This window comes from Emys orbicularis, chromosome 2, assembly GCF_028017835.1.
Source record: "Emys orbicularis isolate rEmyOrb1 chromosome 2, rEmyOrb1.hap1, whole genome shotgun sequence".
NCBI lineage: Eukaryota > Metazoa > Chordata > Testudines > Emydidae > Emys > Emys orbicularis.
In genome coordinates, this window is record NC_088684.1 from 48,966,280 (window position 1) to 48,980,030 (window position 13,751).

The window sequence follows — 13,751 nt, forward strand, 5'->3', positions numbered from 1 at the left end:
AGCCTTCCTTCTGCATAATTAAAAAGACCTACGTCTCCACACCCCTAGCAAGCCGTGGTAGCAAGCAAGAAGGACAGAGTCTCTCTCGCTTGTTGGCAGGCATGCACGCCCAGCCCTGCCTCGCCCCATGACAGTAATCAATGTCTCCCCCACATGCACGCACGCTCACCCTCCAGCTTCCATCCAGGACACATCACACGATCCATTGTTTACACACAAGCCCTACGATACAATCGAATTTGCTCCAATCCCTCAGACAGAGACAAACACCTACAAGATCTTTATCAAGCATTCTTAAAACTACAATACCCACCTGGGGAAGTGAGGAAACAGATTGACGGAGTGAGACGGGTACCCAGAAGTCACCTACTACAGGACAGGCCCAACAAGGAAAATAACAGTACACCACTGGCCATCACGTACCGCCCCCAGCTAAAACCTATCCAGCACATCATCAACGATTTACAACTTATCCTGGAAAACGATCCCTCACTCTCTCAGACTGCGGGAGGCAGGCCGGTCCTCGCTTACAGACAGCCCCCAACCTGAAGCAAATACTCACCAGCAACTACACACCACACCACAGAAACTCTAACCCAGGAACCAATCCCTGTAATAAACCCCACTGCCTACTCTGTCCCCATATCTACTCCAGCAACACCACCGGAGGACCCAACCACATGAGCGACACCATCAGGGGCTCATTCACCTGCACATCTACTAACGTGATATATGCCATCATGTGCCAGCAATGCCCCTCTGCCATGTACATTGGCCAAACCGGACAGTCCCTCCGCAAAAGAATAAATGGACATCAGGAATGGTAACATACAAAAACCAGTAGGAGAACAGTTCAATCTCCCTGGACATTCAACAACAGATTTAAAAGTGGCCATCCTTCAACAACAAAAAACTTCAAAAACAGACTTGGAAGAGAAACTGCAGAGCTACAATTCATTTGCAAATTTAACACCATTAATTTGGGCTTGAATAGGGACTGGGAGTGGCTGGCTCACTACAAAAGCAATTTTCCCTCTCTTGGTATTGACACCTCCTCATCAATTATTGGGAGTGGACCACATCCACCCTGATTTAATTGGCCTTGTCCGCACTGGTTCTCCATTTGTAAGGTAACTCCCTTCTCTTCATGTGTCAGTATATTTATGCCTGCATCTGTAATTTTCACTCCAAGCATCTGAAGAGGTGGGGTTTTTTACCCACAAAAGCTTATGCCCAAATAAATCTGTTAGTCTTTTATGATGCCACCAGACTCCTCATTGTTTTTGTGGATACAGACTAACAGGGCTACCCCTCTGATACTTGTAGTTAATATAGAACCCAAGAAATAGTGTTTGAATAGTTCAAATTATTCTTTTCAATGTGCACTACATTGCATTTATTAATAATTTTATTTATGATGGTGCTTATTCAACTAGCTTTTAGGTCCATGTGGAGTTTCTCAGTGTTAACTACTCTTGACTGTCTGCACCGAAGAAGAACAACACACACAAAACCCATTCCACCCATGACCATGCCAATGATCCTACCAAATCTCTAAGGAGAGCCTGCACACATTTGGGTACCTGGTTGGGAAAGACTGTTTCTGAACAGCAGCTGAGGAAGAGAAAGCGAGCACCACTCATACCACATTCATTTTTATATTTATTGATTTGACTTTAGTCTCCACATTCCCTTTCCCACTTGCCGTAACCCAAACTTTATTAAAGCAAAGTAACAATTTTACAACAACTTTGTATTTTCTTGCATTAAACTTTTCCTTCATCAGCAGGCACCTTTAGATGTTCTCAACAGACCTCCTTCTCCAGCAATTACCAGGAGCCAAGGAGAAAAGTGGGCCTGTACGTAATTACATATGCATATTCTGGATTTGTGTATCTTTTCAGCACCAACATCAGGTTATGCAACTCCCCCACCTAGTTTGAAAATGCCGCTGGGACACCTACCACTTGGCCACATCCACAGTGCCCACATGCACACAAAAAGGTTATGTTCCGACACAGGTGCACCAAGGCTGTTGAATGCACTAAAGCCACCTTTTTGAAAATCCTTTATACCTTAAATTCCACTGATGCACTTGCTGTCACTCTAGTTATATGCTTATAATGCTTTGAAATATTCAGGCTAAACAATTTCCCCCCAATACTAGACTATATTTGTTCCCAATTATCATCCTTGTTCATATCCTTTGATCTTATTATCATCAAGTTACCTTAGCTGAAAAATGTAGCAAAACTCATGCTAATTGCAAGATTTCGCAACATTATTTATGCAAAGTGTCTTTGTAGTTCTATTGAACCCCTACAAGATATGAAAAGCTGCACTTGGAAAATCATCACTTAAATTATGGTAAAGTCCAAATAAAATTATTACTGATTGTTTACATATCAGGACCCGAAGCACAGGTTCAATGCCTGTAAGTACTCAATTCTCTAAAGGTCAACTTCTTAGACTGCAAAGCCCAAGTATATAAGCTATGCACTCGGAATCTGAGGAATTGCAAATGGTAAATAAAGATGAGGAGAGGGGAGTCATACAACACAATCTGGAGCACTTGGTAAAGCTGGACCTGTTCAAACAAAATACATTTTAATACAGCCTTTCATACATATTGAAACAAAGAATACTGTTCATACTTACAAAATGTGAGACTGCATCCTAGAAAGCAGTGACTCTGAAAAGGATTAAGGGATCATAGTGGACAAACATCATGATGTTGTGGCAAAAAAGACTAATGTGATCCTTGGATGTATAAACAGGGGCTTAGCACGAGTAAGAGTAGAGAGATGATTTTACTTCTGTATATGGCATTGGTGAGACTGATACTAGAATACTGCATCCAGTTCTGGTAAGCACATTTTAAAAATTATATTGAAAAAATGGAGAGGGTGATGTAAAGAGCCATAAAAGTGATTTGAGGGCTGGCTAAAATGCCTTAGAGTGAGAGACCTAAAGAGTAAAATCTGTTTAGGTTATCAAAAAAGAAACTGAGAGGTGACTTGATTACAGTATATAAGTACATTCACAGGGAGAAAATACTAGGTACCAAAAGGCTCGTTAGCGGAGAAAGATATAACAAGAACCAATGACTGGAAGCTAAAGTCAGATAAATAAGGGACACATTTTAACAGTGAAGGTTGATTAACCACTGCAACTAACTACCAATCCAAGTGTTGGATTCTTCATCTCTTGGAGTCTTCAGATCAATACTAGATACTTTTCTGGAAGGTATGCTTAAGTCAACACACAAATTATTAGACTCAATACAGGGGTAACTGGGTGAAATTTAAGGGCCTGTAGTATAAAGAGATCAGATTAGATAATCTCATGGTCTCTTCTGGCCTTAAAATCTATTTATGGAATTTTCACCTCCAACCAGCAGTAACTAGCATTTAGGCCACTTCAAAACCAATACTAATGACTTTGTAGAGCAGTGGCTGCAGTTATCCTGTCTCTTTCTCCCACCCCACACACAGAGTATTTTGGGGCCAGTGGATATGACCAGTGCATTGATCCACTGGGCACATCCCTACTGTTCCACCAGCTCTCACAACCCTTCTTCCTCCTACTGGTAGTGTGCAAAGCTTCAGTGGAGTTCGATCCCCCTGAACAGGGTCACCCCCAAAACTGTGGCAGTAGTCATACTGCTAGAGAAAGAGCATGAGAATGACTCTATAGCCTCGTGGTTAGGGTTCTCACTTAGGGTGTGGGAAACGCAAGTTCAAGTCCCTGCTCCAATGACTATTTATTTATAAAAAATGGAACAACTCCAACAGGACAGACTGAAAAAGACCAATAACAGAACATCCCATCCCTTAGCACAGTAGCTAGGACACTCTCCTGCAATGTGAGAGACTCAAGTTCAAATCCTCTCTCTAGCATTCCACCAGAGTCCTCTAACCACTGAGCTAAAGGTTATAAAAGGGAGATCCCCCTCATACACCCTGGCATTTTATGAATCTAGCCCATTGATTTTCTGAAAATGGAAACTCAAACTTAGACTAACTCATTTCTCCACGTTGAACAAAGAGTCCAAAGGACCAGCCTGTGGCCATGTTTTTTAGCCACAGCATGAGAAGTTTTATGTTAACATATATTAAGGAGCGTGGCGGAGGTTCAATTCAGGAGTACAGGCAGGATGTCTTTGAGCACCCAAACCCATGGGGTTTGATGTGCCACGTGTTTCATGTAAAAGTGAAAAAGCATCAGCTGGAGATGGGGCTTCCAATGGAGGCACCCCCGTCCTAGTGGAAGCATGGTGCAGAGAGAAGCAAGTAGACCCCCTATAGCTTATTAAAGCACCAAACACAGGAAGCAGGGGATAAGGAAGTAATGAAACTGGCTAAGTGCAAGGGGCAGAGTGCACGTGTAAGTACAAGTCTAAGTTCCACTGAAGCAGTAATCAATAGATCGGGCAACAACAGTAAATAAACATTGCCACTGAAGTAATATTTTCCACTCAAGGAGACAACATATTTCCACAAAAGTTAAAAATTCCAGTCAACCTATGTTTTAGTATGTCCTTAAAATGTGCTTCAGTTTCTGTTAACTTCAGTAAGCACCTCTCAATTCTAGTTTGCGAAGTCATGTGACAGCTAATAGGACAGCTTCAGTGTTAATCCAGTAGTTGCAAGCACCATGACTAACTTGGCATTGCATAATTTCTATCCTTTTTACACACACGTGCACCTCCTTTACAATTTTATTTGTATTCAGAACATTTTTGGAACACAACTTCAGACACCCCTGTTAATGTGGAATAAGTTTAAATATTTCAAATGAAGATTCTTTTTGCCCAGAAATGTCTTGAGGCTCTTCTATATAGGTCATATCACTGTCTCAGCAAACGAGCAGCCTGTTATTAGTTTATGGCACCAAAAGCTTCCACCCCAGTTAGGACTGCAATACCGCAAAACTATTTTAGATCAAATAACTATGTCTCAGCCAACTGGACTGTATTTGGCAATCCAGAGCCGTAATAAAATCTCTATGTCTATATATAAAGGTGTTCAGGCCACATAGGATTAGATCATATTATTAATTAAAACCAAGCCCACATACCCTGGTGGCAAAGGTTCTGTACTGGTACTACCAGGCTGCTGTCTCACAGGTTCCCCAGATGCACTTGAAGATTCCCTTGGTTTTGCTGCTTCTGCAGTGGCGCTGCTTCTGGTATTAGAGGATTCAGAGTCTGTGGTAGTTACAGCTTCAAGTCCAGCAGACATAATGGGGACTGTACAAGATGTGCTGTTTTCAGAGTAACTAATTGCTTCTGTTGTTGATGGAGGTTCTGTAATTGTGTTAGTGCAATCTGTAGACATGGGGGTTTCTACAGAACCCATAAAAGCCTCAGAGGCAGAATTATCAGCTTCCGGTGCAGATGACGATGACTCACCATTAACTGGGAAGTACAAAGTAAGAACATTTTATACAGCAGATAGCTTTCTGATACAATTTATTTTTTAAATGATAAACATGAAGTAAATTTCATCCACTGAAAGAAGAAATGCATTTTAAGGTTATACCTTCTAGATTCTAATGAGCTATGTTCCATGTTGCAGAAGACTTACAAGTAAAATGGCACAGGAAGCAGCTTCTTCAATTAAGGCTGTGCTTCCCCTACCTCTATTACAGACCTTTAGCCAATCCCCAATCCATTGTGAGCATAAGATAATTTACTTAAATTCTAGTTTATATATGTAAATAAACTAAGGCTGGTTACTTGCAACCAGAGTTCAAGATGACTCTGTATATTCACAATATGGGTAAAGCACTGACCAGTGAAGCCTAATGGTAGAACATTCTCCAAGCAGTACCTGTTGGAGTGCATGTGTATCCTCTCCTCCTTCCCTAAGTGTCTTTAAATGTTCTGATGGCAAGGCTATATAAGGAAGCATTGTGCCCCTTACCACCTCAGTTCCTTCCAACTGCTGATCCAGAGAAACCAAAATAGGACCGAGGAAGAAGGGAGGGTGAGCAGGAAGTGTGAATGTTCAGAGTCATCTGAAAGAAATAACGGTTACCTATCTTTTGTAACTGTTGTTCTTCAAGATGTGTTGCTCATGTCCATTCCAAGTAAGATGTGCGTGCACACCTGACTTGGAATGGACATGAGGAAGCACTCAAACAACTCTGGTTACAAGTAACCTTCATTTCTTCTTTGAGTGACTACATATTCCCACTTAGGAACAGTTTGGCAAGGAGTGCTGAAAAACTCAGGAGGAGGGACCAGACTGGAGCAGGGGGTTGGACTAGATGACCTCCTGAGGTCTCTTCCAATCCTAATCTTCTATGATTCTCTGATTATTAAAAACAATTGAAGCACTACTCCACCAAATCTAGTATCCACTCTTGAAGCCAAAGCCAAAGCATAATGTTTAGTAAATATAAAGTGACTTCCAAGAAGCAGCCTTACAGATTTCCCCAATAGGAACATGTTTAAGAGAAGCAAAAGATCCTGCCACAGCTCTCGTTGAATGAGATGTCATAACTTTAGGCATAGTGACTGCTGCTAACTTGTGGCATTCAAGGAAACAGTTTTACCCAACTGGAAATCTGTATCTTAGCAGATAAACTGTAACTCGCATGATTCGTAGTAGAATAAACAAATAACCAGAAGACCTCCTAAAATCTTTAGTTCTATTTAAACAACATGCTAATACCCTTCTAGCATCTGAAGTACATAAAGCAGATTCCCCTTTATTAAAACACGGCTTTGGGAAAAAACAGTGGCAAATTAATTGTATGTTGTGAAACTCTGATAATATTATTGGTAAAAACCTGGATCAGGTCTAAGACCACCGTGCCTTTTGAAAAATAGTAAAAGGAGGGTTTGCCATCAAGGTGTGTAACTTGCTCACTCTTCAACCTAATGTGATAACAAAAATAAACACAGATTTAATAGATAAATAAAGAACACTCACCAAGGAATCAAAGGACAGCATTGTAAGCCTAGCCTCCACAATTCCCTCTCTTTCAATTATGGACTGGTTCACAACCCTTAGTTTAAAAGATGCATATTTCCATATTTTTATCTGGCCAAATCATCAGAAGCACCTCCATATAGTGGCAGCACAAAGATATTTTCAGTACAAGGTCTTGACATTTAGCTTTTCTACAGAACCAAGAGTTTTTACGAAGTGCCATCCTGTGGTAGGGAGACAACTTAGAAGACAGAGTACTTTTGTTTATCCATACTTAGACACTGGCCGCTGAAGCCTCATTCACAAGAAGATCTGCTAGACTGTAGATTTAGGATTGCTTCTGAATATCACATTCAACAAAAAGTGTCCTCTCTTCAGTTCAGGAGCAGGAAAGGACTGTCCCCCCAGTACAGTCCAGCTTTTACCTCAAAGGGACTTGTCATTTCAAAACGTGTTTGGATCACTGTTTTAGTTGATATTACTATAGTTATTAAATTCTCAGACACAACATATTTCCTCAGCACTGATATGAGCATCCTTCTGGCCACTTTATTAGATGCCTTTTCTAGATCTACAAAAGCTCAGAAACTATCCTGTTAATACTCTAGCCCCTTCTCTATCTCTTGCCAAATTACAAACATGGCATCTGTGGTTTCTCGTCCCTTCCTAAAGCCGAACAGTTCTTGTTTGAGGAAGGGTTCCATCATTCTTCTAATCCTAGTGTCCAGGATACAATCCAGTATCTTCATCCCCTGCAACAATAGTTTTATCCTTCAATAGTTTCCACATTCATACAATTTCCCTGCTTCATGGATCCTCAGAAGGAGATGACACAGAAGCAGCACTCATATCCTAATCATGTGACAAACTGGATTCAAATTTAGTATCCATCTGACCGTGTTCAAAAGTTGTAATCGAATGAGGCATTAGATCCTCGTCCTCTTCCTCAGACAAAGTGTCAGGCATCACTCTCTGAACTGCAGACAGATCCGGTGGAACTGGATCCAAAGATTCCTCAACAGCCAGATCCTTGCCAATCAGAATGTCCCTACTCCATCCATAAGGTGGATGACTTAAGAACTCTCACTGCAGAGCCCAATAAAGCCGCAGAGCCCAGGACTACCAGTCCCTCTAGTAGTTGGGATCCAGGAACATACCTATAGGACAGGGGTGGGCAAACTACGGTCCGCAGGCCGCGTCCAGCCCATCAGAGTTTTTAATCCCGCCCTTGAACTCCAAAACTCCCACGTGGGAACAGGGTGGGTGGCTTGCCCTGCTCCGGCACTCCTGCTGGGGAGTGGGGTGGGCAGCTTGCAAACCACTCCCCAGCAGGAGTGCCAGGCAGACGGGGGAAGTGGGGCAAGCCCCCAACCCCGCTACCCGGCTGGAGCGCTGGCGGAGTTGGGCAAGTGATGGGGTGGGCCTGGATAATTGCATGGGCCACGGCCTGCCCAGGCCCACCCGTGGCTATGCCCCTGGCGCAGCGTCTTTTCTGATTTAAAAAAAACAGTTGCTGTGGCACCTCTTTTGAAAATGAGGGCATGCATGAAGTGCATGCAATCTTGTAAAACAGCAGTTTGAAATAAGGGTAGCAGTTAGGATTTTCTTTTCCCTTTCAAAAATGAGCGCTGCAAAAAAAAAAAAAAAAAAGTGGACAGTGAGTGTCGGGTTTTCAACAAAGAATGGAATGCAAAATATTTTTTCACAAACCTGAACTCGAAGGCTGTATGCCTGACTTATCAGGAAAGCATTGCAGTGTTTGAGGAGTAAAATTTGAATCGCCATTTTTCAACGAAACATCCTATTTATGGCAGTAATTTAACAACTGAGGAAAGGGCAAGAAATGCTGAGAAACTCACCACAAACTTAAAAGCTCAACAAAATATTTATATACAACAATCTACAGTTCAGGAAGCCATTACAAAGGCAAGTTATGTTCTGGCGTTTAAAATCGCTAAACAAAATAAGCCTTTTGCTGAAGGGGAGTTTTTGAAAGAACGCATGGTTGATGTTGCTGGCATGCTGTGCCCAGAATACCAAAACAAATTTGAGAACTTTAGTTTGCCATGAAGAACTGTTACTCGCCAAGTAGAAGTGATTGATGAACATTTGACTTCTGCGTTGAACAAGAAAGCACAGGGCTTTACGTTGTTTTCATTAGCTCTCGATGACAGCACTAACATTAAGGACACAGCACAGTTATTAATTTTTGTCAGAGGAATTGATGACAAATTTGAAACCACAGAGGAATTTTTATCAATGGAATCAATGAAATGCACAACTAAGGGATCGGATTTATACAAGACGGTGTCTGGCTGCCTTGAACAGCTGAAGCTCCCCTGGAGTAAACTGGCAAACGTAACCAAAGATTGATCGCCAAATTTAACTGTGAAAAATGTAGGACTTTTAAAAAGAATTCAGGACAAAGTAAAAAGACAACCCTGATAAAGAGTGATTTTTCTGCATTGTATTATACATCAGGAGGCCCTCTGCAAAAATGTCCTGGACATTGATCCTGTTGTTTGCACAGCAGTGAAAGTAGTGAACTACATAAGAGAGAGGAGCTTAATCATTGGCAATTCATTTCTCTTTTTGAAGACACGGATGCTGAACACCAGGACTTACTTTATCATACAAATGTCCGCTGGCTCAGCTTAGGAAAGGTACTGCAATGAGTATGGGAGCTCAGAGATGAAATTTACACTTTTCTGGAGATGCAGGAGAAAGAAAATGATTTCCCTGAATTAAATAGTTCAAACTGGGTGTGCGACCTCGCTTTTAGTGTGGATATGCTGGCACATTTAAATGAACTTAATGTGAAGCTGCAAGGAAAGAATGTGTTTGTACATGAATTGAATTCTAGTGTGACAGCTTTCAAAGTCAAGTTAGTTTTGTTTTCAAAACAAATTAAGGACAAAATGTTCGTTCACTTTCCAACACTGAAATACTTGGAAGTGTCGCCAGAGCAGACAGAAAAGTACAGCAACATTTTGAGCAAGAATTTGCACGGAGAATTTTCTCATCAATTCTCTGACTTTGAGAAGACAGAGAAGACACTAATCAATTACATTGATCTCCAGTGAGATTCCATCTTGAAGAAAAAGTACAATTCAGAAAAACTGAACGAGTTTTATGTCTCCTTGAGTGAAACAAAGTTCCCAAATATCCGCAAGTGGCACAGAAAATCCTTGTTTTGTTCGGCTCCACCTATGTGTGCAAACAAACATTTTTCCTACTGAATTATAACAAATCTCACTACAGATACCAGTTAACTGACCAGCATCTCAGCTCGGAATTGTGGATTTCCACAATGAGAATGACATCAGACTTTGATACCTTTATAAAGAAGGGTGAGCAGCTGTATTGTTCACATTAGTCAAAGAGGGCATGGAAAGGGGGTAAGTTTGGTTTAATTATTGTAATATGTTTTTATGATGGTATATTTATAATAGTAAGTAAGGTTTTATGTTTTTTTTCCCCACTAAAATGTATCTTTATTAAAGTTTATTTGAATAAGTCTTCTTCAGAGTTAAATTGTTTAACCACAACATTGCTTAATTATGGTTTACTTTGAAGCTAAAATAGTTTGAATATATTTTGGTTATTGACACGGTCAAATAGAGAAACACTGATGATTCAACAAAGCTAATTACAGATCGTAAAGAAGTCAGCAATAAACATGAAAACTACCAGACTTTTACGTAGTGCAGTAGTGTTGATTTTGAAACAAACTTATGTTGTCCCTGATTGAACATGAATTGTTAATTTCATGAGCATTCATGGCCCGCCATACAATTTCCATACCCAGATGTTGTCCTCAGGCCAAAAAGTTTGCCCACCCCTGCTATAGGATGAGGAAGCACAAACTGTCCAAAAGACTTCAGTAGCATAAATCTGGACAATTCAGGTCTTTCAACTCCTCCTCTAACCTCGTCTAACTGTGGATACAACCTTGGATCTGCTATGGATCTCACGAGAGGATGCAGAGACAAACGATAAGAAGGATTTGCCTGGAGGTCCTGTTGGAGTCTTAGGAGGAGGGGGCAAAGATGGATCTGGAAAAAGACTCAATATCTTCTATTCTACTCATCTTTCTAAGTGAAGGGGATTTCAAACTCTGAACAGATAAAATCTCTTTCTTCCTCTTCCCCAATGATCTCTCACTCAGGTCTGATGATCAGATCCTGAACGGTGAACATCTGCCATGACAGTAATGGTCTTCAGATTAGACATCAGCACTGGAACAGGAATGGGCAATAGTGGCAGTCTTACAGGCTTAGGCATCATTGGATCCAGAGAGAGGTTCAATTCCATAATTCTTGAACATGAAGCCTAATGCAGAGCTGACTAAGGTCTGCAGAGGCCATATCCAAATGAGACACATGCATTAAATCTGATCCACAGAATCTGGCACTTCTAAACAGTGGCCATCTTCTCCCTCGCCTTTTTCCTTTGGAACCTAGGCAGTCAGAACTGATGGCTTAATCACAGAGTCCTTAGCTGCCAACTGAAGAGATGGTCCCTTCAACATCCTAGCAGGAGGAGCTGATGAAACAGGAACAGGAGCTGAAACCAAAGAATACACAGATCCCCAGGATCCTTTAGGCACCTTAGCCTTACAAGACAAGGCACTCAGAGCTGAAACACACCCCCTTGTGTTTGGATCTGATGATCTTCTGAAGCCAGACGGCTTAGCAGCAAGAACTTTCTTAAGCAGGAGCACCTGCAGTCTATTCTGCATCTCCTTGCGTACTGGGTGTGAAACTCCAACAAACAGAACACCCAGAAGGAGAGATTGACCTTCACCAAGGTACTTAAGATGCCTAATGTGAGGTCGTCTGATGCCAGGAAGATGACTGGCATAAGCACATCCCTTAATGCTGGCTTTTACTTTTTTCTTCAGTTCCACCATCACTCAGAACTGAACTTAAAATTAAACTAACTAAACTTACACTACAAGCTACAACAACAATTATCTAAGGCACTAGCACAGGAGAAAAAAATCCTATACCTGCACCCCCAGAACAGTTCACTTCGATCTGGTGCAGGTTTTGGAAGAACTGAGGCAGTAGGGGATGCAGCGTGCCATTATACAGCCTTTCGCTCAGAATGTTTGAAGACACTGAGGAGAGGAGTAGGATGAGGTATATGTGCGCTCTAACAGGCATTGCTTGAAGAAGGTTCTGTTAGACTGCACTGTTGCTTTATTGCCCACAAGTGGGAATATGCAGAGCCACTTGAAGTAGTAGTAACTTTTCAGTTTCCTGGCAGCTTGTTTAGTGGGATAGTAAGATGTGTTCGGTAAGCTAGCAGAGGGTGGGCACCTTGCTTCAAGTCCCCAAACGAAAATACACACAATTTGCTCTTGAAACTTCCAAGTGGTATTGGTTTTAAAAGAGAATCTTTATCACTATGAGACTGTAAGAGAATTTTAAAGGAAGAATAAAAGAAGACGGAGTATGAAAGATATCAATTGATAACAGCCTTTAATGTCCACTTGGATAACTTTCTGGGCTCATTCCGCTTGCTTTGTGGCCAAAAAATATTTACAATTTTTTTTTAAAACTACCAACTCGGTAATTAAACTAAAATCCACCTCTTGGAAGGATTTAATAATGAAAACAACAACTACATTTGAAGTTAAAGTTAACAAGCCTTTTAAAATTATATTAATTTAAATGTATATTTACCTGACAAACACAGGCTACATAGAACAAGAAATGTATTTTTTACAGTTGCTGTTAGAAGTATACATATTATTGCCTGTGTAGAAACTACATGGAAATGTCCTATCAGGTAAACAAGCAGAAGCTAATATAAGGGTTACAGATATCACTTTTTCTTTTATCAATTAGTTAACCCAGCAGAGCACATTAAACACAAAATATATAAACAAAGACTTACTACTGCAATAAGATCTTCCTGACCTCCACCTTACTGAAACTGCATTTCTGGTAACAGACCCTCCTGTCAATTACTAAAAGAAAGCATTGCCAAAAGGAAAAAGGTAACGTGGTTTGGTGGAAGCAAATAGCACCAATCATTCTTGTAAAGCTTTTAAGTAGAAAAACTATTTCAAAACTGCCCTTGCTGCAAGTGAGAAAACAGGAAAGGAAACTGTGAAGAGAAAACCTAATTATGGCAGGCCTAAAAATTACCTGTGAATACTTCCAGTTCAAATAAGAAGTTCATTAAATATTTGTCTGAGGAAAAAACTACAAAAATAATTGCTGATTTCTTATAGTGGTTTCAAAGTAAAATATTAAGAGCTGCATCTATGCCCAACTTAAATAAAATTAACCTTGCCTGCCTCCACCCAAAATCAACAACCTTAAAATGTTGGGTTTATACAGTTTAGTGTTATAAAATAAAAATAGTAATTTATATCCTTCAGACTAATGTAATTTTTTGGTCTGTTCAGTTACACGTAAATGTGACATTGTATTCTGCTACAATATGTCATATTTGGATAAGTCATTTTTAACCAGAAAATTTAAAATCTTATCAAGTTCATGTACAAGGCAATGCTGCTTTAGCTGAGCCAAAGGATCTCAATAGAAATTATAGGTATTGACTTCATAAATCAATACAAACTTTTTCTTTGGCATATTTTTTATTCATCTTGGTAGCTTTGTTACAGAGACTGAAACTTACTATTCACAAGAATAATCCAGTGATCTAATAATTATGCATCACATACATAATAAAATGCAACATCAAAATATTGTATCATTTCTGGATTATTGCCATGTTAAAGCAATCTATCACATCAACTGGAATTTTAATTTAAGATCTTCAATTTGTAAGCTC

General features: G+C 40.4%; 1 protein-coding gene across 2 annotated transcripts in view; it reads right to left on the reverse strand.

The window, feature by feature from the left end:
* Window positions 1-13,751, reverse strand: part of WWP1 (WW domain containing E3 ubiquitin protein ligase 1) — a 115,890-nt gene that overhangs the window by 78,894 nt on the left and 23,245 nt on the right. For both annotated transcript variants that reach the window (XM_065399876.1, XM_065399877.1), the window contains exon 7: window positions 5,080-5,419. In XM_065399876.1, the coding sequence (XP_065255948.1) occupies window positions 5,080-5,419 (340 nt within the window). The remainder of the gene's footprint in view (window positions 1-5,079; window positions 5,420-13,751) is intronic.